Source organism: Lacerta agilis, chromosome 16, assembly GCF_009819535.1.
Source record: "Lacerta agilis isolate rLacAgi1 chromosome 16, rLacAgi1.pri, whole genome shotgun sequence".
Classification (NCBI taxonomy): domain Eukaryota; kingdom Metazoa; phylum Chordata; class Lepidosauria; order Squamata; family Lacertidae; genus Lacerta; species Lacerta agilis.
In genome coordinates, this window is record NC_046327.1 from 28,868,195 (window position 1) to 28,892,421 (window position 24,227).

A 24,227-nucleotide genomic window follows, 5' to 3' on the forward strand; every position below is an offset into this window, starting at 1 on the left:
TCCTATCATCATTTACCTAGTAACTTACTTCAAACTCCTTACACCAGGCACCCCCAAACTTGGCCCTTCAGATGTTTTGGGACTACAACTCCCATCATCCCTAGCTAACAGGACCAGTGGTCAGGGATGATGGGAATTGTAGTCCCAAAGGCTGAGTTTGGGGGTGCCTGCCTTACACATTATGCAGATGAGAGTGTTGGAGATATGTGCAGATGTGTATGGTAAATCCGGTCTTTGGGTGTTTGATTTTCGTTGTTGTGTATACTGTGTATATACGGACAATGACAATAAATAAATCTATCTATCTATCAATGGGCTAATGGAAATACATTTATGCGATGAGCTACAGATGTAAGACACTGGTGACACAGATAGCTTGGGAACAACTTGCAGAAAGATAGTGAAAGGAGGATAAGTAGCAGAAATCCCCTGCCTGTATCTATTGGGGGGGGTCCTCCTCCTCAATGGCTTCATCCACACTTTAACTTGACCCCTACTTTGATTGTATTGTATACCAACAAAATCCCCCCCCCCCAGTTCTGAGAGCTGTTTCTCATTTTTTTCCACAGCTGTGCCGTGCGAAAATCCGATCTCACCCACTGAATTGAAGCTTGGCTGAGCAAAATCTCCTTTCGGATTTTTTTGCACATCCGATAAGGTTCATTTCAGCAGGTAAAATTGGATTTTCGCAAGGCACAGCTGCGGAACAGCGAAAAAAGCTCTCAGACCCTGGGGAATTCATGGGTACACAATACAACCAAAATACTAGACAAGCAAAAGTGGGAATGAGCCCAGAGTTTTGAAGAGGAACAATCTGAAAAAATGGCGTTGGGATGTGCTGCTGCAAATGGGAGGGCAATACTCCAGGCTCCCCTACAAACATGGCAGACTCAACAGCTATTTATTACTGATCTAGAGTTGTCATATTTCAAACAGCGAAAATCCAGACAGAAACGTTGTTGAGCTTTTTGGGCAAAATCGCAACATATGGCAACTGTAACTTATCTCACTTATTAGAGGCAGTTGTCATGCCTCCTGGAACAGAGCTGGGTTCAAAATAATTGCACATGGACAATTTTGTCATAGCTATTTACAGCAAATGGTCTAACATGGTGGGAGACATAATCATGTTCTTAACTATTGCTTTTGTTATAAGAATTTACAATTCTTTTATATATATATTATAATTGTTATTAATTTTCCAAGCAAACAGGCCACATGTCTGAAGCAGACAGGTCTCACACCATTTTGACTCTCAGAATGACCAAATGTTTGCCAGGTGGGTCTCTGCAAGGAAGGAGGCTTGAGGGATTTAATTGTTCCAGGAATTAAAGAAGATTACCATCCTCAGCAGTGGCCAGAGGATTGGAGAAGATCAGTCTACATCCCAATCCCAAAGAAGGGCAGTGCCAAAGAATGCTCCAACTACCGCACAATTGCACTCATTTCACACGCTAGCAAGGTTATGCTTAAAATTCTACAAGGCAGGCTTAAGCAGTATGTGGACCGAGAACTCCCAGAAGTGCAAGCTGGATTTCGAAGGGGCAGAGGAACCAGAGACCAAATTGCAAACATGCGCTGGATTGTGGAGAAAGCTAGAGAGTTCCAGAAAAACATCTACTTCTGCTTCATTGACTATGCCAAAGCATTTGACTGTGTCGACCACAGCAAACTATGGCAAGTTCTTAAAGAAATGGGAGTGCCGGATCACCTCATTTGTCTCCTGAGAAATCTCTATGTGGGACAAGAAGCTACAGTTAGAACTGGATATGGAACAACTGATTGGTTCAAAATTGGGAAAGGAGTACGACAAGGCTGTATATTGTCTCCCTGCTTATTTAACTTATATGCAGAATTCATCATGCGAAAGGCTGGACTGGATGAATCCCAAACAGGAATTAAGATTGCCGGAAAAAATATCAACAACCTCAGATACGCTGATGATACTACCTTGATGGCAGAAATGAGGAGGAATTAAAGAACCTTTTAATGAGGGTGAAAGAGGAGAGCGCAAAATATGGTTTGAAGCTCAACATCAAAAAAACTAAGATCATGGCCACTGGTCCCATCACCTCCTGGCAAATAGAAGGGGAAGAAATGGAGGCAGTGAGAGATTTCACTTTCTTGGGTTCCATGATCACTGCAGATGGTGACAGCAGTCACGAAATTAGAAGACACCTGCTTCTTGGGAGAAAAGCAATGACAAACCTAGACAGCATCTTAAAAAGCAAAGACATCACCTTGCCGACAAAGGTCCGTATAGTTAAAGCTATGGTTTTCCCAGTAGTAATGTACGGAAGTGAGAGCTGGACCATCAAGAAGGCTGATCGCCGAAGAATTGATGCTTTTGAATTATGGTGCTGGAGGAGACTCTTGAGAGTCCCATGGACTGCAAGAAGATCAAACCTATCCATTCTCAAAGAAATCAGCCCTGAGTGCTCACTAGAAGGACAGATCCTGAAGCTGAGGCTCCAGTACTTTGGCCACCTCATGAGAAGAGAAGACTCCCTAGAAAAGACCCTGATGCTGGGAAAGATGGAGGGCACAAGGAGAAGGGGACGACAGAGGATGAGATGGTTGGACAGTGTTCTCGAAGCGACTGGCATGAGTTTGGCCAAACTGCGGGAGGCAGTGGAGGATAGGCGTGCCTGGCGTGCTCTGGTCCATGGGGTCACGAAGAGTCGGACACGACTGAACGACTGAACAACAACAACCATCTCAAAGGAATGGCCAGGCTACTGAGAAGAGGCATCAGATAACGTCTTTTTGTGTGGTGTAGGTGTGATGCATCTGGGTGATGAGCTTGGGTTACACCTCTTCCGTGATTGATGTTTCTGGGGGTGGGCTAGACTCCAGGAGGGATTTTGAAATGTCTTTATAAGAGCATGCTGGCTTTGTTCTGGGTCTTCCCCCCCCTGAAATTCACCGCTGTTGCAACAGCTTCAATAAAGATCAAGCTTACTAGCTGCTTTGCTTCTCAGTTTTCTCTGGTTGGCCTCTGTTTTCTACTCCTACCAATGGAGAACCTGCAAAGGACTTTGCAAGGGCTCTTGTGTACCCCATAAGGGAATAAGGGCAGATTTTCTCTTACAACACTTTCCAAAGCTGTGAAATGGATCGTCTCTTTTTCTTGTATCAACTTTACAAGAAATACCTTTAGCAGCCACCTTGTCGTTCATAATCCTGTTTAAGACTCCACGTGGAAGTTTCTCAAAAGCTTCGTTGGTAGGAGCAAAGAGCGTGTATTGCCCAGGCTTCCCAAGAGTTTCCATCACATCTGATGCCATGGCAGCAGTCTTGGAAAGAAAGAGATGCCGTTATTAAGCGCATTGATATTTTAGGTACAGAAAAGCAATAATTTAAATCAGCCGAGTGCGTTAATACTCTTCCCATGGCCACTTAAGACCAGTATTTTTTCATAGTCATTGGATTGGGCAACTCATAATAATTCCTAGATGTATACTCACAAAAGTAGGGACACGTACATGCCTGCATTGCAAGGAAGCTCTCCCCCCCCCCCATGTGCTCATCTGGTTACTCAACAATTAGCTAGAAATACATATATTTACACGTAGTTGTTTATTTTTTGTGCAGAGCCAGGCAGAGGCCCGGGCCAGGTAGATAATGTGCCCCCCCTTTTTTATTTACCCTGGGGATCTCCGAAGTCTTATAAATAAGTAAGTATATAAATAATTTTCACAAAAGTTATGCTGACAAATAATTTCAAGGCTTGAACCGTTTCTGCATATAAAGACAACATGGAAAATATAGATATACAATAGTGCTTTTTTAAAAATACATAGGGAAAATGATTATTTTAAGTATTTACATTTTAATAATGGTGAGCGACTGTGAATATGCTGACCGAGGCCCCCTTTGGAATCGGAGGCCCAGGCCAAATGGCCCATATGTTGCCCCCCTCTGTTTGGGCCTGTGTGTGTGTGTGCGTGTGTGTGCGTGTGCGTGTGCGTGTAGGTAAGGTAAAAAGATAAAGGACCCCTGGACAGTTAAATCCAGTCAAAGGCGACTATGGGGTTGCAGCACTCATCTCGCTTTCAGGCCGAGGGAGCCGGTGTTTGTCCCCAGACAGCTTTCCGGGTCATGTGGCCAGCATGACTAAACCGCTTCTGGCGCAACCGTGATGGAAAGCAGAGCGCACGGAAATGCCGTTTACCTTCCTGCCACAGCAGTACCTATTTATCTACTTGCACTGGCGTGCTTTTGAACTGCTAGTTTGAAAGGAGCTGGGACAGATCAATGGGAACTCACTCCGTTGTGGGGATTAAGGCTGCCAAAGCACAGCTCTCATTGGAGTATTTGTAGTGGCTCCAGGATTTGCACAGCAACCGTGGCCATGGAATGGGAGCCAGAAGGGAAGGACACTGAGAGCAGAAAATCAGGATGCAGAAACTCGAAGCTAAAGGACGTTCATAATTACAAAGGAAAGCTTACTCTGAGAGATGAAAGATCGTCTTCCACGTCAAGGAAGTCTTGAATGGTATTTCCAACAGGGGTCAGCACACGGTCAATGACATGCACAACACCATTTGTAGCAATTTGGTTACCATGGATGATTCTAGCGCAGTTCACTGTAACAACCTGCATTTGAAGAATGATACCAGAGAATATTAAACACAGAACCTGCTGGCAACCAGAAGATTATCGAGAAAGCGTTACACATTTTATTCTTCTAGCGCCTTTATGGAATGTGTGATGTCTGCTTTAAAACATTCTGGAAAGAATCTAGCTAGAACACATATTGCGATAAAACTTGTGCCGGATCCATTTCATTTCCTATATCTGGTAGCAATAATGTTTTTAAAAACTTTAAGGTGAACATACAGAGCGAAATTTAACACTGTGTTAGTAGCCATTGTTTTTAACATGCTGATTGTTTGGTACATCCTTGGATTTTGTAAACTGCCTTGAAATCATTGATTAAAAAATGACATATAACTTTTGGAATAAATAAATAGCCATGTCTGACTTGATTGCAGCAGGATCTTAGGTCAACTAACGGAAGCTGTGATCCTTTACCACTTCCGGGTAGCAGTAAGTCCACTGGGACTTACTTCTGAGTAAACATGCATAGAAACGTGCTGCATATCTGGATCCCTCCAAACACCTATAAAAATGAAATTCTATCTAGAAAGTTGAAGTTTACAGCTCTTTCCAAGTTTAGAGCCACATTTATAACATAAATATCACATGCAACATTACAATGTCCTCTTCTCTATTCCAGGGACTAAAGTTCGTGGTACTATATAAGAAAAAGAATAATTAAACAGACTTACACCATTGGGGTAGTGATTTATATGCAGTTTTTGGTTGTCGTACATAGACAACAGATCCATGCCATTCCTGAGGTCCTTTGTCAACATGCGCTTGTTCACCATATGGTTATGGAGGGCATTGTACAGTTCAATGTTTACATTTTCAATCAGGCCTTCGTGGATTTCCTAGGGGAAGAGATCCAGTTAGAGACTTTCCATGGCCAATCATCCCAGTCAGCCTGATATACACCAGATTACTCTGCTACAAGTGAAATAATCCATGCTAATGTTTTTTCATGTTAATATTCTCTTTGGCAAGCGGCAGTACTTCATTTAGCATCCAGCTGCTAAGCTTCTAAGTTTTTTTCATTTGAAAGTACCGCTGCTCCATGAATTATAACATTCATTTATCCGTGAAGTCTTGGACATCTTGCCTTCTTTCCCATCCCCCTATGCTTCTTCTTACATGTTACCCACTATTCCACAAACATTCTTCCACACTATTTGTGCAGCCAGCATACAGTATTCTGCTCCACAAACCCGACTAAATTTGCAGAGCCTTTCTGGGATTAAAAGGCCATTTTCAGCACTGCTTGCCATTTTTCAACCCAGCCAACGTTCTTACATTCTGTCAAGCCCTATCCTATCTTTGACCTCCTGCTCTTAGCCTGTGGTCAGGTTCTTATGCATACAGTCGTACCTCAGAAGTCGAACGCCTTGAGAGTTGAATGCTTTGGCTCCCAAATGCCGCAAACCCGGAAGTGAGTGTTTTGGTTTGTGAACGTTCTTTGGAACCCTAACACCCGTCGCAGCTTCCGCGGCTTCTGATTGGCTTCAGGAGCTTCCTGCATCCAATCGGAAGCCATGCCTTGGTTCTAGAATGTTTCGGAAGTCGAACAGACTTCCGGAACGGATTCCGTTCGACTTCCGAGGTACGACTGTATTACTCTGGTGGCCTGGGAGCCAAAGTGGTGTTTCTGCTGCTTCCTCTGCCACTGGGCAATGTGAGACCACACGGGAGGTATTCAACATCGTGCTAAGGCAACTGGTCTATCAGAACAAGCAGTTTGGCTTCCAGACAGAACAATTCCCCATCTCCTCCCCGCACACTCTGTTCCTGACACCTGCCCCCCGTGAGCCAACTTGAGGAGACGGGGGAAGTGGAAATCTCTGTTGCATAAGCAGAAGTCCTTGCACAGGACTTAGGTTTAATAATGTCAAGGGGCAGCACCTCTCAGTGTTTTCATTCCACGTCTTCCTTTTCTCATTGCCCAGCAGCACTCAGAGCAGCAGTGGGAGAAGACCTAGAGCTTTCTAACACCAATTGTTGTGTGGCCCATATAAAAGGATTGTTTGTTGTGAAAACGTCTGTACATTTTTAATTACGATATTAAAACAAACTGCCTCTGAGGATTTGCAGGATTCCCCCCACACACACACACACATTCTCCCTATACATTTGTAAACCTGGCAATATTTTCTACCCTTTAAATCAGGGCTAGAAAACTTGCAGGCTGCAAAATTCCCCAATACATTTTTAGAGGCCCTCCAACCAAATTTGTCATTTTATAAAAATATTATTTTTTAAATAAATGTTTTGATTGCTTCTATGGGACTCCTGAGCAATGCCAAAGGGTTTTTTGTGACCCCCCCAGATTTGTCATCACACACACACACACACACACAGTAAGAAATGATTTTTTTTTTACTGACCACTCCAACCTATAAGTCCCCTCCTGTGATTTGGTGATACCGAAAAGGTGTTTTGACCCACAGCCTTGCAAGACCCACACAAAGGTGTTCTTTGATTTTGAAAAAAAATGGCCATGCCCACATTCACACATAGTCCCCTGAGGGTTGATCATAGGTTGATGTGGCCCCTCCTTTAGCCTAAAGGCATTCAGTTCTTTCAGGCTTGTCTGATATGTCCTTCATTCTGAACTCAAAATGTGCCTTCTGTATGCATTTGCAGGGAAAAATAAATGCATACAGGGCCCCACCACAGTCATATGCCTGAAATATTATGGTAATCCTCCCTGTTTTTTTTCCCTTGTAGCAAGGATTACAGAAATCATACATATAGATTTCTCTGTACATATTGAGTAGGAGATGCGACAGGTTCAGATGAGCATCCATGATCCAAGTTTTCAGTGTAGGTAACATCTCATGGAGGGAGGATACTATAAAAAACCCAAAGTTCTGCCCCAGACACCTGGTACACTTAAATTGGGTAGTTTCCCCCCCCCCTTAAATTTATGTTCAGCAGCTGAGTGTTACTATTTCCCCCACCAATAATTTATTTGTGTAATTTGGATTTATATATCCATAAAGACCCTCCAAAATCACTTACGGTTGCCAGATTTCTGATCACTGTCCTATCCCAAAAGAAGAAAAACGGACTTCTGGGCGGATTGGACATTCCTTTTAAATCATGACTCAGGATGTAATTATGTGTTACCGTAATTGATGTTTTTATAATTTTATAAATAGGGGGTGATGTTTTATGTTGTAATTTTACTGCTTAGTCTGTTACTTTAAAGTCCTTTCAAAGTTCTAGGTAGAAAGGCTAAGTATACATATGTTGTTTGAAAAATCGTGCGTGATGGGCCAATGGCCGTAATAATAAATATCTATCTATCTATCCATGAATCCAAAAGCACTCAAAACGTTTTTTAAAAATCCGTTCTGAAATACGTACACGATCCAGAGCATCCCAGGCTTCATTGCTTGGTGCAAACATTGTATACGAGCCAGGTCCTTCAATCTCTTCTCTCAGTTTTGAAATGTCAGAGTAGCGTTGAGTGGATGTTGCTCCCACAATGCCCAAAGTGCCATAGACATGATCGATGGGGGCAACTGAAAATGACAAGAAACAAGCACACTGTACGTTCTGTTTACAAAGCGGTGTCCTCCTCTCTTCAGCCCAGTTAGTGCCACATCATCTGGCGGAAATCATTCATGAGATTTGCTGAATTAAATACTGCTTGCTTCAGGGGCCCCAATTTAGCTCATGGTTTGACTTAGGATCCAGCAGTACACAAACCACATAGCGAAGCAGATGTTCAAAGGAAGGCAATCCACCATTTCAGGTTGCTTAGAACTTGCGCACTTTCTCCAAGGGCACTACTGAAAATAGCGTAGTTAAGTGATCCACACACAAATGGGTATGAAAAATGTAGTTACCATACTTGGGGAGCAGCCAGCTTATGTCAGGGACTGGGCAGAGGAGGAATGGTGGAGACCACCTCCCCATCCTGACCCTCCCAGGGAGGAGGAAGAGGAAGACAGTATAGATTTACAACAGGGGTTTGAGGGAGGTCGCAGCTCCGAGGCAGATGAGAGGGAAAGCTGGGAAATCGTGGGAGAGCTAGAACAACACCCGGCTGACATATTGTCATTAGAAAGAATTCCAGAACCTCCATCTCCCAGAACCCGGCGAGCCTTAAAAGTAGGAGAGCAAAGAGCTCAAAGGCAGAGGGCATGTAGCAGCACCCATAGAATGATGAATGAGGGTGGAGGCTCACTCGGGACAAGGCCATTATCCAAGAGGCTGGGTTCTATAGCCTCTCTCTGTAAATATTGAAATAAAAAAGGACGGTAAGAAACTTTCCCTTGTCTTTATATATTTCTGGGCAACCAGCCGGGAACTGCTGACAGCATCCTGACAGCTTGTCCCAAGTGAACTTTAATTACTGGTTAAGTCATAAATCACAATAACTTATATCTCCAGGCGGCAGGCCGGAGTGAAGACTTCTCCACTCCGGTCTGCCGCCCAGACTACGCCCCCCCAAAGTGCCCATGATCGGGCCGTTTAAATTTGAGGATGGCGGGCCAGGGAAATTCCCCAACGGCTGAACGCCACGAGAGAGCGTTTCGCCCCAAGGAGCTGGGGGGTGGGTGATGGCAACAGGTTGCAACTGCCACCCACCCCGGGACCAGGTGAGCGACCATTTTGCACAATATTCCTTCAGTTCCTCATTTACGTATTATGCCACTCTCATGAACAGATCCCTCTCGTGTCCTTAAAAAATGAGGCCTAGTTTTAACGTGTGACTCTTCCTTAAAGCAATGCTTCATAATATAACAATGATCTCCCACAAGCTACTTCATATCCCCACCTGCCCCCTTCTTTTGGGAGAAAAAGTAAGCAAAATATAAGCTTCTTATGTTACCTGCAGGGCATCCTCGTTCGCCTTCCATCTTCATATAACCAGGGCAGCATTCATACAAGACAGTTCTACAATATATCAACATAATATATCAATATATCAACATTTTATTTTCACAGCTGTTGACTTGTTAACAACTGGCTTCATCATTATGATTTCTCCTTTCTACTGGAAAAAAACAGTTACTTATAATTTTTTTAAAAAAATTTTTTGCAATGAAATAAAATACACAATACAAAATAATCGCTGGAGATTCGCCCACTGTGTTTGACCTGGTGTTTTTTTGCTGAATGCCAGATCAGTTCACAATAAAACCATGCTTGGGTGGGGTTTTTTGGTGTTTTTTTTTTTTTTTAAAAAAAAAACCATCTATGGGATTTTTTGTGGGGGTTTTTGAGAACAGGAACCACAGATAAAGGATAGTGTTACCTATACAAACATTTAGGTTCATCTACTAGTCATAACATGTTAGGAACAAAAACCAAGAAGCCCCAAATAGGCAACGACCCTCCACTGGCCCCCTCTCTGCCCCGTGACCACTTGGTGTACATAGCTTGAGAAATGAAAGCTTCCTTGCTACAACAGATCCACTGACTACTGGTCTATTTCCTGGCACAATTCGAAGTGCTGGTTATGGCCTATAAAGCCCTGCATGGCTATCTGAAAGACCGTATTCCCTCATATGAACCTGCCTGGGTTCTGAGGTCTTCATAGGAGGCCCTTCTCTCTTTCCCACTGCCCTCACAGACACAAACAGTAGTGATGAAGGACAGGGCCTTCTCGCTGCTGGCTCCTCCCAGGCAACTATGGAACACACTCCCTTGAGAAGCTTGTCTGGCCCTCTCCTTGTTGTCTTGCCAGCAGGTGAAGGCTGTTTTATCCCGACTGGCTTTGGGGAACTGACTGCTTTTAACGAAAGGGCCATGTTGTTTTTATTGTAATTTTTACTGTAATGATCTGTATAGTAGTTTTAATTATACTAATGTTTCACGATCCCCCCCCCAATGTTTTTAGCTGTTCTTTTTTATTGTTTGTTAACCGCCTTGAGTCCTTGTCAAGGGGGAAAGGTGGGGTATAGGGTTAAGACAACTCTGGTTGCGATGACCATATTAAACAACTTCAAGAGGAAAATGTTCAGGCTACAGCTGTACCCTTTCTGTATGAAGATAAGTCTATGCAATAGGCTACATATATTTGATTGAGCATGAAATACTCGTTTATGACTTATTAGGAGATACAGTACATTAAAACTAGTTTACTATTGGTGGCCCAGTCTTAGCTTAACCTCTCTTGGGTGACTTTGCACTCAAAGGGGGACATACACAACTGAAACCATCCCTGGAAACAACTGTCAGTTGCACAGATTAGGAAAAGAACAAGTCAGCCGAGGGTACCAATTCCTAGGCTGAAAGGGCACCTCAGAACACACCACAAAGGCCCTTTTGGACCAGGTATGTTGAGCCTGGTCAACTTGACAGCACCTTAGCCACAGCGGAAGCAAAATGCAGGTATCTAATTCACCTATAAGACAGGCCACTTTGGGCTCTAGGTCTTTTCAAAGGGCTCATGGATGCAACAGAAAGGTATTTTAAACTTCCTTACTAAACTTATGTTGTTGTTGTTGTTCAGTCGTTCAGTCGTGTCCGACTCTTCGTGACCCCATGTACCAAACTTACGGTATGTACCAAATACTTATAGAACAAAATGGCAGTTTTCATGATGGATGAGACAATTGGTATGCATTTTCCAATTCAATGCCTTAACAAAATTTGCCTTGGGGGCTACAGGAGAGTGGCCAAACTCCTGCAGCTTTGGTTTTCCTTTCATAAAAGAAAAGAAAAGAGAGTGGCAGAAATGTAAGCCACCCCCTGCAGTGTTCTACAACAGATCCAGTAAAATAAGGGGGGGGGGAGAGAATTAGGTTAACACAAATTTGATACAGATGCGCCATAAATTTTGCCAAACTGTAATGGCTGCAAGTAAAACGTTATACGAGTGTATTTTCGATTATCATGTTCCTTTAAACACATAGCACACTTCCTCTGGGAAGCTCAAGGGATTCATGTCTAGCCAGCAATTGCCTTTGAATATGCAAAGCCATATGTTCCCTCATGGTTCAGTGCATCTAGAAAACCGATGCCTCACATGTCTGAGAAGTGCAGGGAAAGAAAGAGTTCCAGGAGATAGATGGAACCTCAGTCTTTGCCAACGTCCTTGCGGGGAGGAAAAATATGTTTTTCTGTTTGATTCAGTTTGCGGCACCTAGTAAGCACACAAACATGAGCTCTAAACCAAACACATTCAAGCCTGTTTGAACATGGGGGAAGGCTCTGAAGCCAAGCAGCATTCATCAATCTCCTCCTTTCGAAAGAAGAAGGGCGTTTGGGAGGGCTTAAAGCTTAACCCTGTTTGGTCCTGACTAAGCAAGCTAGGAATTCCTTCTAGTCTCATCCTGTTCTCCCATACAAGTAGACAGGCACTGGAGAAGAGAAAGTGGGGTATTGTGTTCTTAATGTGTTTGCTTTTGTAATCTGAATGTATTTTATTTTACTCCTGTTGTGGGCTTATAGCCGAATAAAGATATCTTCTCTTGGGTATTGTGTTCACTGCAAACCCCACCCTGTGAATGGGAGAGGGGTTTGGATCACACAGCTTAGAACTCTCCTGCACACTTTCCCCTTGCGTCACCTCTTCAAAGTTCACATCACAGAGACGCCTATGGTTTTCTGGTTCGATATTTCCCTCCCTTACACACATGACAAATTTGGCAGCCACATTAAAAACCTATCACTAGTTGCCTTTCCTCAAGTACAGACAGTGCTCTGTTGCATCATAGCCATACTTCCACTGAGTGGCGATTGTCTTTCCCCCTGGGATTGAAGGGCGAATGCTATCGCTGATGAAATAGCAGCAAGAAATATGCTAGAAATAACCATTAAGAGGTCCATTCGGCAATTGCTTCTGCGACCTCTATAAAAACGGCAAACGAAATGCATTTGTGTGCTTCTCTTCAGTAAGCCTGTGATTTATTAAGTCTAGCGCACACTGCGTTGCATATGTGAACCCTTCCTGCCTTCGTATAGTTTTTCCTCCACCCTACTGAGCCAGGGAACTGTACCAGAGTCTGGATTCTAGGCACATGATTTCTTGCTCCTGCTCCCGGTGTTGCCACATGTCCTTGTTGCCTGAGAAGCTTATGTCACAGGTTTGGTCACCCAGGTTTAATAGTCATGAAAGGCATGGGACTTACGCTTTCTTGCCACAGATGGCTCCCTGGTACCAATTCCTGCACGTGCTGAAGTATTTCTTGTTGGTGCCCACAACTTGTTGGAGAGCACAGACGTTTGGGCTGGGAGAGAGAAAGAAGCAAACATTAAGAAGTCCTAATGGTTCCCCACACGTTTTGGTACTGGTGGTCTATGTTCACTCCAGAAAGATCCTTCCAGTGTCTATTTACAATATTTCTAGTTGCTGCGAGTAAGTGACTGCTAGAGAAGTTCACCAACCAATTCAAACGGGGACAACCAAAGGAGGACATCTTAACTAGGGTTGCCATACATTTCCCAGACATATCTGGAATCAGTCAAAAGCAATGTCTGGACAGAAATTGCTAGAAATGTCTCGGGGAAATCCGGATGTATGGCAACCCATGTTGGCAGTGTCGTTTTTGGTGATTTCCCTTAAAAATAGCTCAAAAACTTCATTTTTTTCTGTTTGAAATATGGCAACCCTACCTTCGCCACAATATGGTTTCCCTTTATCACATGGATAACATGACAATGACCTATTTCCCCGCAATAGCATACAAATCGATATGGCTAACTGACCCAGGAACCTAACACCCCCCCCCCCACACACACATACAAACAAACAAACAAACAAACCACACTGAACACAACCAACCAAGCTTAGGACACACTAATCTCTCACATTATCAATAAAAATAAATAAATACATAAATACATAAACAATGGACCTACCCACATGATGCTGACACAAATCCGTACCCTAATAATAGGCAATAGAACAAATGGACAATACCCCCATCTCTCTCTCCCCTGTCTCTTTCCCCCCAACTGCAAGATGTCCATGACAAAAATTGTCTTTCACTATATGTAAACGAACAGTGAAAAAGACGATGAATTGAAAGTGGAGACAATAGATGTACCGGGTACATTTCCCTGTTTATCTGTTTGTTTTGAAACACACACACAACTTTAATGAAATTATCTCAGGTAAGAAGTCTTAATGGTGCCTAATGCGTTCATCTTAAAAAGCAAAAATTGGCTGGAGTCTCTTTCCGATATGGTAGCTTGATTAAAGTTCATGAGAGTTCACGCAAGTGAAATATTGGGTGGAATTCAACGCTGGGCTGTGGTGAACGTCCGGCCAGCACAAACATCGCAGCTTGCCAGATGGAACGATCTCTTCTCTATTTCCACGGCACGCTGTTCTCTGGAGGTTCTCCCACCTGCCCCCCCCCCAAGTCAATTTCAGGGGACTCGTTTGATAAATCCCTCCCAAAGTGTGTAAAAGCTTACTTGCACAGACTCAGAGTTCGAATCAAACCACGTTTGACAGCTTCACTTGCAAATGTCCACTGGCTTGGTGTCTCTCTCCCCCCCCCAAAGAGTTTGTTCACATTACACTTGAGCAGAAATTTTAGTCTCTACCTTGTTTGGAATTCCTCCTACTTTCCAATGGTTTCCCTGTTTCATTTCTATCCCCCCCAACACTTGAATGGTCAAGGCTAGAGATGGACAATAGGATTTCCCATCCACAAGTAGGCACAGTAGGAATTTTATGGCGGGGGTGCTTCTAGACCAGGTATCTCCCACCTTCTCAGACCGAGGACCCAATTTTAACCAAAACATGCAATTGGGGACTCGTTTCTGAATCTTTCAACATGGCGGTAGTGTTCTTCTTAAGACCCAACTTGGATCAGGCCACTAGTAGTTCCCGACCCACCAGTTGGAAGACCAGTGATCTAGAACAGGCATGTCAAACAGGTAGATCGTGATCTACCAGTAGATCACTGGACACCTGTGGTAGATCACTGGTAGATCAGTGGCTCCCCCAAAGAAGCTAAATAACTTTGTCTCCCCTAAAAAAAAACTCAACATCTTTGCCCTGCACCCCTAAAATGACCTGAACCACCAAAAACAGGGCTTTCCTTCCTAGAAAAAGCTCACTGTCGCTTTCCTCCTCCCTAAAGAAACTCAAGAAATGTGATCTGAACCCCCCAAAAGGGGGTAGATCACTGCCGGTTTTTAACTGTGTGAGTAGATCACAGTCTTTTAGAAGTTGGCCACCCCTGATCTAGAACATGCTGGGCCATACAGCAAATGATATTTCAAACAGCTGCCTCTGAATTTCAATTCAGGAAATTCAATGTTGTTGTTTTTTACAGCCAAATCTTATCCGTTCCCAAGAGATTTATTTATTTTTTTCAGAGAGAGGAAGGTAATCTGATAGAGCTGTTGTTCTCTTTCACTGGCAAGTTCATCACACTTCCCTCCTGTGTCATCTTGTGCACAGCTGCAAAGCTTAATTTGCATTGTGGGGCAGGGGGCGATAATGGAGTAAGGCAAACATTTTTTTTCCTCTGCTGACCCAAGGGAAACTCTCATCTTCCACCGTACAATCGTTTATTTTGGTTGCCACTGTTTGGAATAGCACAAGAGCAGCTAAATAAATAATCCCCTTACCAAATGAGAAAGGGGGGGGGGGTGAAACAACCCACCCTTTTGAATATTAATAATGAATCCTTTTGATTTGAAAAAGGAAATAACTTCAGAAGCTCCTCTCAAGTGAAGTGAAGGGATAGCTGTGCAAGATCAGGCACCATTCATTCCTATGGGGTTTGCTTGTGCATTCTGCTGTGCGAAACTTCCACCTTCTAACTTCATGTGGAAGCTAACTATGGAACGGCAGTGCTTTATTTTAGATTAGGTTGCATTTAATTTTTTTTAAAGTATTACAAGCATTTCCACCCTTAACATTTCCATCTACATAAACAATTGCTGTTTGTCCATAATGAACTGGATTTTTTAAAAATACCATTTTAATTAGGCAGAATATCTCATAAACATTCAATCATGTTTATCACATTCCGAGGTTAAAGGTGAATCAAGAAACTGCTTGTTTGGGGTGGGTGGGAACCCATATCATACTATTGCAATTAATTGGCAACAGTTACCTAGTCTGGGCTACACCAGAAAGGGTGACTGGCGGAGTAAATCTGAAATGGAGTTCTTCATGTCTCAAAAAGAGGTGCCAGGGCTCACATTTTTGTGCCCTCTGACCTGACAGTCTTTCTCTGCAATCCCTGATGAATGTGGGTTCTTGATTACTTAGGGAAATGTTCTCTGAATCTGCTTGGGGGGCAGAGGCATAATCTATTCCAGAGTTGAGCCCTTGGAAAACAGATGTCTAAACTGAGCTCTGATGAGCTCTGGCACAGTTTAACCCTCCTGAAATGTCCTGTTTTATGTACATGTTTTATATTGTACATAAACTTGATGGTTTTTTTTCCTTTTTCTTTTCAACAGCCAGCTAATTTATTTGGTTAGCAACCTTCAACCTTCCAGTGTATATATTATTTCTTGCAAATATTACTTGGCCAAATTTTATCCTTAAAACGCACCCCTTTTTTTGGATCCCTCTGCTTTTGGCTGGACAATAACTTTGCGACCCCCCCGTGATGAATTTTAGGAAGACGAAATGCAGACTTACCCTTGATCACGTGCCCTGATTCGACTGTGGGTTAAAATCTTGTCATAATAAGCAGTGGAAGATTCTGCTGTATGGAAAACGGACAGAAAGCAAACGGTGACTGTGGCAACCCAGAGGAGCTCCATCCTTTTGTCTCTCTGTTGCTCCTGACTAGTCTGAGAAGAGAACTGGCAAGAGGCTCCAGAGAGCTCAACGTTTATATACATGCTACAGCACAGTGGGAGGGGAAATATATCAACCTGAGACTTGGAACCACCCTCCAAGAAACAGGGACATCTGACGAGCCCAGTATGAAAGTGGAACCTAAAAGACACTTGATATCAGCGCTTGTCCGCCCCTCCCTTCCCTTGGCTGTCTGTACTGTAAGAGTTTAGGTATATAATGCATAGTTTATCACAGACTTGTTCCCCAACCCCCTTTGGTGAATATTTAAAGCAGTCAGATAAACTGTATTAAAGTATCCATGTGTTGTAGATGTAAGATTATTATTTATGAAAACACCCTTAGGATTTAATTGGAATTTGTTGAGTTAGTCCAGTTCTTCACTCAAAAAGGCCCTGGGCCAAGTTGTCCTCAACAGCAGATAAAAGGTAAAACTCCCCCTGCTTAGGGATTTCACATGAGGGAACGTACACGCACAAAAAAATGGTCTGCACTCTGAAAACTTGATACCAGGGAAAGGGTTTTCCCCCCCCCCTTGCCGAGCTTCTTCTTCTGGACTTGCTTCGTATGAGCACAACTGTTTTTGCAGACCTCCACCCGCAGTCTGAAGAAATAGAATCATAGCGTGATTGAACAGTAGAGCTGGAATGGACACCGAGGGTCATCTAGTCCAACTCCCTGCAATGCAGGAATCTCAACTAGAACATACATGACAGTACCTTCGGGAAAACGTCTGCCCCCTTACCAGCTGTTTATGAGAAGAACTGTGCCCCCATCTCTGCCCCCAGCAAGGCATACATACTACCCTGGTTTGTAAGGACTCAGTTTTTGTTTTCCCCAATTAATGTGCTGCCTGCATCCTCAGGGAAATTGCTACTAAACACTCAACAGAAGCAATACAGTTTATGCGGGTGTGTAACACTTCAGACAGCAGGAAGGGAATCATATATTTCGGCTCACAGGAAATCAGCACGGAGAAGATTCAAACTAGCCTTCTCCCTGACATGTTAACAAGTAGGTGTCAATAGAGTGTCTTCTGTATAGGAAAGCCAATACAGTGGTACCTCGGGTTACAAATGCTTCGGGTTACAAATGCTTCAGGTTACAGACTCCGCTAAACCAGAAGTAGTACCTCGGGTTAAGAACTTTACTTCAGGATGAGAACAGGAATTACGCGGCGGCCGCATGGCGGCAGCGGGAGGCCCCTTTAGCTAAAGTGGTACCTCAGGTTAAGAACAGTTTCAGGTTAAGAACGGACCTCCAGAACGAATTAAGTTCTTAATCCGAGGTACCACTGTACACTAATGCCTCCTCGAGTGTAGCAGCTTTGCACAAATAGGGATGACCTGCCTATCCAGACAATTGCACGCAAACACACAGCGAAGAAGAAGAAGAAGAAGAAGAAGAAGAAGAAGAAGAAGAAGAAGAAGAAGAAGAAGAAGAAGAAGAAGAAGACCAGACTAGTAGCTAAAGGCATGACCCTGTTCCGGTCCATATATTAATATGCCCTACTTATGAGTAACCTGTGCATAGAGCTGTCGTGTGAACTTGAATATTCTGTGGTCTTCCTCACAGAGCAGAGAGGTTTCCAGGCCACACGGACATTTCTTTCATCTTGTGTATGAGACTCATCTTAAGGCAGGTGAGAAACGGCTGCAGCAAAAGGAAGCAGAAGTTGCTTCAGCCTCTTTCCGAGGGCCTACTAGCCAAGGTCAGTTGCTGGTAGCGCTATTTGTGTGTTAAAGCGAATATATGTAGGGTTGAAATGTATCGTATATTTGGTATAGCATGCCAACGAGATAATCTTACCCCACATATGCCCATTTGACCATTTCAATTGGCGGAATTGGCACGATTACAGGTGCCACATCCCACCCGTTCCACATTTGTAAGGACTTGATCATTGAGTGTGGCCCTTTGGAACTCCCTGCCTATTGAGTTCAGGCAGGCACTTCTGTTTTCAATTTTAATCCAATAATAGCCTCATTATAACAATACCAATTTATAATACAATTACTAATACCAATTGTTCAAATACCAAATTATATAATTTATATATGGTTTGGTGATTTTCTTTATATCTGATTTCCAAAATCTTAATTGATTTCAATTACATTCCGGTCATAATAACAAACCCTTATACAACAGCTGCAATATTAATAACTTCTATTCGTGTTGACACATTAAATGATATATAAAACTACAGTCTGAGGTCATTTCGATCCATTTTCATATTTTAACTTTTAATATGCTTTGAAGCAGGGTTGCAATCCCCCCCCCTGATTTTACCGTCTTGCCTTCGAAAGCCGCGTTGAAGTTTCTTACAATCGAACGTTGTATACGTGTTATGAAATTAATAATAATAATAATAATAATAATAATAATAATAAACAACTAAGGTAGGGTACACAGGCAAGCAATGCCCCTAGTGTCCCCACACATGCCAATTCCACTTCCAGTCTTCACACTCTGCGACTGAGACCCCTTTTCCATTTGCGCTCAACAAGCAAAGGTCAGGAGTGAAGCTGGAACATGCAGGGACACAGGGGCAGGGCTTGTTTGCCACCACTTAAAGCCTGCACACTTTCAGATGAGCTCATAAACAAGGCTAGCTACTTCTCAGCAGGAAAATAATTGTTTGATTTATTTCACTTAATCTATTATTTTTTTAAAAACGGTTTATAGCAGGCATAGGCAAACTCCAGCCCTCCAGATATTTTGGGACTACAACTCCCATCATCCCTAGCTGACAGGACCAGTGGTCAGGGATGATGGGAGTTGTAGTCCTAAAACATCTGGAGGGCAGAGTTTGCCTATGCCTGGTTTATAGTCTTGGAGGATAAGGTTGTCAATGGCTGCTGGCCATTAACAGCAAGCTCTGCCTCTACAGGCAGAGGCAGCAATGCCAGTGGCTGGAAGCCACAGGAGGAGAGAGTGCGCTTGGATCCTGCTTGCTGGTCGGCCACTGTCAGAGCAGGATGCTGGACTGGATAGTCCATTGGCGTGATCCAGCATTATTTTCTTCTGCCTCTCGCTCATCCATTGCTTTCAAAGTGACTGCTAGTAGGGGGCATTTTTCTTTCGCACGTGGTTAGCCTTCCTGATCTTCAAGATGGAGCAAATTCTCTCCAGGAAACTGGAGGTATATTCAATTTGGTTAACATTCACACATTTTGTTTTTGTACCTTCACACTTTACAAACTGTCCCGAGAAGTTCCTGAACAGTCTGCATCTGTGACAATGTTTGGCTTGTCTAAAATTATTCGTATCTCAAAGTATTTCTATCTTGAGAAAAACGTTTAATGCACAGATAAAAGCCAAAATACACATGGAAAGCGGGTGCTGTGTGTCATTTGTTGCCAAGCATTTCAATGGGTATGCCAGCAACAAGGGCAGGGGAGAGAACTTTATCACTATCCCCCCCCCCCATGCCTCCAACAACCATGGCCCCTGGAAGTTTTAAGGCCTGGGAGCCATTAGTACCAACTGGAACAGCAATGGCAGGAATAATGGCAGCAGGGACTTGATGGACCTGGATGAAGATGCTGAAGAACATCTGCCATGCAGTAGCTCTTTCACTACCACTGTATTTGAAGGGAACCAGATTCTGGAGCCCAGGTTTGTTTGATACCATGAAAAGCACGTAGTCTTGTGAAGACACAGAGCTCAACGAGGTAGCTCGTTCCTCTCATCTTGGGAATGTCCTCAGACCAGCAGGAAACCACTATTAGGAATGTAGCTTCTGGATACGAGAAGGTACTTCACAGGATCTGTCATTGTGAGGGCAATATCACCCACCGATAAACCTGACTCAGTTATTGTGAATGGCTTCAATCGTTATGGTATATAAAAGTTAGGTATTGGACTCAAGAGGGCGAGATGGATGAGGAAAGGTGGAGATCACCCACTTCTCATGATGCTGCAGATGAGGAATGCAGCATTGATTTACAGCAGGGGTTTGAGGAAGGTCACAGCTCAGAGATAGACGAACAAAAGAGTAGGGAAGTTTTAGAAAAAGGGAGAGGGGAATTACGACAGGGTAGCCAGCTGACACATTGTCACTGAAGAGTATTTCTGATCCCCCTTCTCCCAGAAGACGGCGTACATTAAAGGTGCAAGAACAACGGAATCAGAGACATTTGGCCACAAGCAGCCACCGTAAAGGGAGGTGCTGTTGCTAGGAAGGATGGAAGAGGAGCCCAGTGTGGAGCAACGCCATTGTTAAGGCTTGTTGCGTTCTTTTGTCTCTCGCTATTAGGATTGAATAAAACGCATTAAAAAGGATTCTGCCTTGTTTTCTCTGCTCTTGCTGCAACCAGGGGAGGGATAGCTTTCCTGAAGCCTTGGCAATAAATTTCTGCACAATAAATCAAAAATGAATCCTCACCATGACCAACCCAGCCTGTTGCTCTCCTTTCACCATAAAGCCTTCTCGTGATACTTTCGGCAGTCGTACTGATCGATCCACACCACTAATTCTCAGTTTGTGTGATGCACGCGACAATACACCTGCCAAAAGAAATCAGTTCTAAGATGCTACAAGCTTCAGCGCTTGCCCACAATGGATGGCACCTATTACATGTCTGAAGGAAGCTCTGTTCCGGCCTTCTTTCTTCCCGCGCAGCCTCTGCCCTGGGCATGTGATTCTGCCTCATTTTCTACATCTGGAAACACTGGGTCGTTTTTTAAAACAGCAGAACTATCTGCCCTCAGAAAAGGTTGCCTGCCTTCTTTGTTCATAAGACCACTGCTCCAGACTTGTTTCGTGGCTGATGCTTTTGTTTTTGTAAGAGTAACATCTGGGTGTAAGCAAATGGTTTACCTTCCATTGTAATTCCGGGGTGTGGGTGTGTGTGGTGCCTCAGCTATCAGAAACTGGAGACATGCGCGTAGCAGGAGGCGCCCTTAGTGAAAGTGCGCCTCAGGATAAGAACAGTTTCAGCTTAAGAACGGACCTCCGGAACGAATTAAGTTCGTAACCAGAGGTACCACTCTCTCTCTCTCTCTCTCTCTCTCTCTCTCTCTCTCTCTCTCTCTAGTTGTTGTTCAGTCGTTCAGTCGTGTCCGACTCTTCGTGACCCCACGATATATATATATATATCTCGTGGTATTCACATAACCTAAAAAGCAAAGTTGCTCAAAATATGTGGCTATCTGTGGGCTAGAGGTCATTAATAGGCAATAAAGATAGAGTTTATTGAAGAGCCTCTACAGTCGTACCTTGGAAGTCAACCGGAATCTGTTCCGGAAGTCCGTTCGACTTCCAAAACGTTCGGAAACCAAAGCATGGCTTTTGATTGGCTGTAGGAAGCTCCTGCAGCCAATCGGAAGCCATGGAAGCCCTGTCGGACGTTCAGCTTCCAAAAAGAGTTCGCAAACCAGAACACTCACTTCTGGGTTTGCGTTATTCGGGAGCCAAAACATTTGAGAACTAAGCTGTTCGAAAACCAAGGTATGATTGTATTTTGTACACAGTGCTAGAGTCTGTGTTAGTCCAAGCTAACGTTACCTGGATTGGGGCCCTTATGGGCTTACTACATGATTTCAACAGCCTCAGTTTACCTTACTGTGATACACAAATATTGATGAGTTCAATGAATTATCTGTGAATCATATAATTGTAGAGTTGTAAGGGACTATCATCTAGATGAGATGGTTGGACAGTGTTCTTGAAGCGACTGGCATGAGTTTGGCCAAACTGCGGGAGGCAGTGGAGGATAGGGGTGCCTGGCGTGCTCTGGTCCATGGGGTCATGAAGAGTTGGACACGACTGAACGACTGAACAACAACAACAACCATCTAGTCCAACCCAATATGCAGCTGGCCCATATGGAGGTTGAACTTGCAACCTTGGCATTATCAGCACCATGTTCTAATCTAACCAACAGAACTATCCAAGCTAAAGATTGCAAAGCCCTTCGCTGCAGTTTTGTCAGTCCTTCAGCATAGCAGAGGGGTACACATGGCACTCTTCACACAGGTGTGAGGGAATTGTGGGGTTTTATTTGGTAGGTTCCCCTCCTCCCGTGCAATGACACATGTGCTAGGCCCTGCCGTTGGCAGGAGTATGAAGGGGTCCTTCACGCAACTACCACACGCCCATTGATTGGAAGATAGCCCCAACCCCTGCCAAGCATATGGTTGGTCATGAGAGCAGCCGATGAGCACATTGCCATATGGGCAGTCCTATGACCTGCCATACATGCTTTTCAAAGTGCAAGAGAGTTTCCTCTAGAAATGCCCCTGCATGCATCAACTTTAGCATTGGCAGAACATTGTGGTACCCAGTACATAACTGCTGGTTTTTAAGCCTCCACTAACCTATTTTGCAATGGTAATTTCAGATATACGTACATATACATGGAACAGTGACATTGCAAGCTTATCTATTTTAAACCTTTGCCTTAGGAACCTTTAAACTTGTCCTATTTTGAAGTTAATCATTTATGAATTTAATTTAACTAGACTTAAGATCTTGCTTAGAAAACTTCAGTGCCCTTTCTAAATATATTGCAAACCTAATTCTAAAGCAGGTTGTTTTCCTATCATACATTCATATTATTTTCAAAATTTTCAAAGAAACTTCCATCTGGAGCATGGCTGGGGGAAAGAATGATGGAGAATTTTGAAAAAAAGTGGGAATTGCTCCAGTTCCTGTGTTTGCATCTGGTGATGAACAGAAATCAGTCAAGCCAATATGATTGATAGTTGTTGTTCACATCTCTGCAAATGATACATAATTTTCTTTTGGGTTTTTGTTTTTTTACATTGTTTTGACATTTGCTTTACAGCCATTGGATTAAATTTATGTTAGCTAAATAGTTACATAGTGAGCAATGAGAGGAATAATGTAGTATCTGGCAGAAACTGAACCGCAGCAAAGTGGAAAGAGCACCGATTGTGATGAATACAGGTCAGAATGGAAATCTCTGCCTTTTTAACATCCCTGGCTGGGGATTCCACATTTTCATCCTATGAGAGGAGGGAAACCAAGGGAAATCAACTGCATTCATCCATTCCTTACCATTTAGATTCCCCCCCCCCACCTGTCTTCCAACAAATGTCAAGCTTAGAGCTGGGCTCAGTGGGCTACTCCAGGTTTACTACCCTGTTTTTCAGGTGGTGAATATGGGTAACCATTTCTGGAGCTTTCTTCAGAGAAGAGGTTGGGCATCTATTTTTGTGGAAGGGGTTTATGGGGAGCAATGGTAGTGGCTTTTTCTTTTTTTACTTTAATTTCAAATAATTAAAGAAAAGGACCCTAGTTGTTTGCTAAGCACCGCGACAGCGAGGAAAATCCATGTCAGTCAACAGCAGACAAGTGACTGTAGGAGTTTTGAACTTCTCATTTTATTTTCTGCCATCTATTGTAAAGGCCTTTGAATATAAATGATAAAAAATGACTTGACATAGGAGTGTCTTCACTGCTATTTGCAATGCCTGCTAAGAAACCAAGGTTTTTATAACCTATTAGAAAGTTTTTGGTTTTTTTTAAAGGAAAAGTTGCTACCTTCTCTCAAAAAATTGTAACCTCCTCCCGCAATTGGCTAGTAATTTTCAAGCCCCCTTTCCACTGCCCCCCCCCGTCTCCTTTAAAAGCTTATGGGAGGGGGGGAATCAGATCAGCACTAGTTTGGATAAAAAGTACTGCATCTTCTTTTGCATTTCTCTGGAGACCTCTAGTGGGGAAAATCTTGTAAACATTTTTGTTCACCTTTCTAAAAAGGTTTGCATCTATTGCAGTAAAAAGCCTGCTTACTTGAGTTTCTTTACGTTGAGTTTCAAATTAAAAAAATAGAATATAGTAGGAATTTTCTTTATATGGAATGGATCAGGGCAATAATTTGTAGAGAACTTTATGAAAACACACAGCCTGAATCTTGTGCTT

The 24,227-nt window shown here is 43.3% G+C and overlaps 1 protein-coding gene across 12 annotated transcripts in view; it reads right to left on the bottom strand.

The window, feature by feature from the left end:
* The window catches only part of POSTN (periostin), a 51,906-nt gene extending 35,508 nt beyond the window's left edge, over positions 1–16,398 (bottom strand). For all 12 annotated transcript variants that reach the window (XM_033173120.1, XM_033173111.1, XM_033173121.1 and 9 more), the window contains exons 1-7: positions 16,178–16,398; positions 12,693–12,791; positions 9,446–9,510; positions 7,972–8,129; positions 5,295–5,459; positions 4,453–4,599; positions 3,155–3,296 (exon numbers count right to left, since the gene is read on the bottom strand). In XM_033173120.1, coding sequence (XP_033029011.1) covers positions 3,155–3,296; positions 4,453–4,599; positions 5,295–5,459; positions 7,972–8,129; positions 9,446–9,510; positions 12,693–12,791; positions 16,178–16,383 — 982 coding nt within the window. In that variant the 5' untranslated portion in view covers positions 16,384–16,398. The remainder of the gene's footprint in view (positions 1–3,154; positions 3,297–4,452; positions 4,600–5,294; positions 5,460–7,971; positions 8,130–9,445; positions 9,511–12,692; positions 12,792–16,177) is intronic.
* Between the last annotated feature and the right edge of the window lie 7,829 nt (positions 16,399–24,227).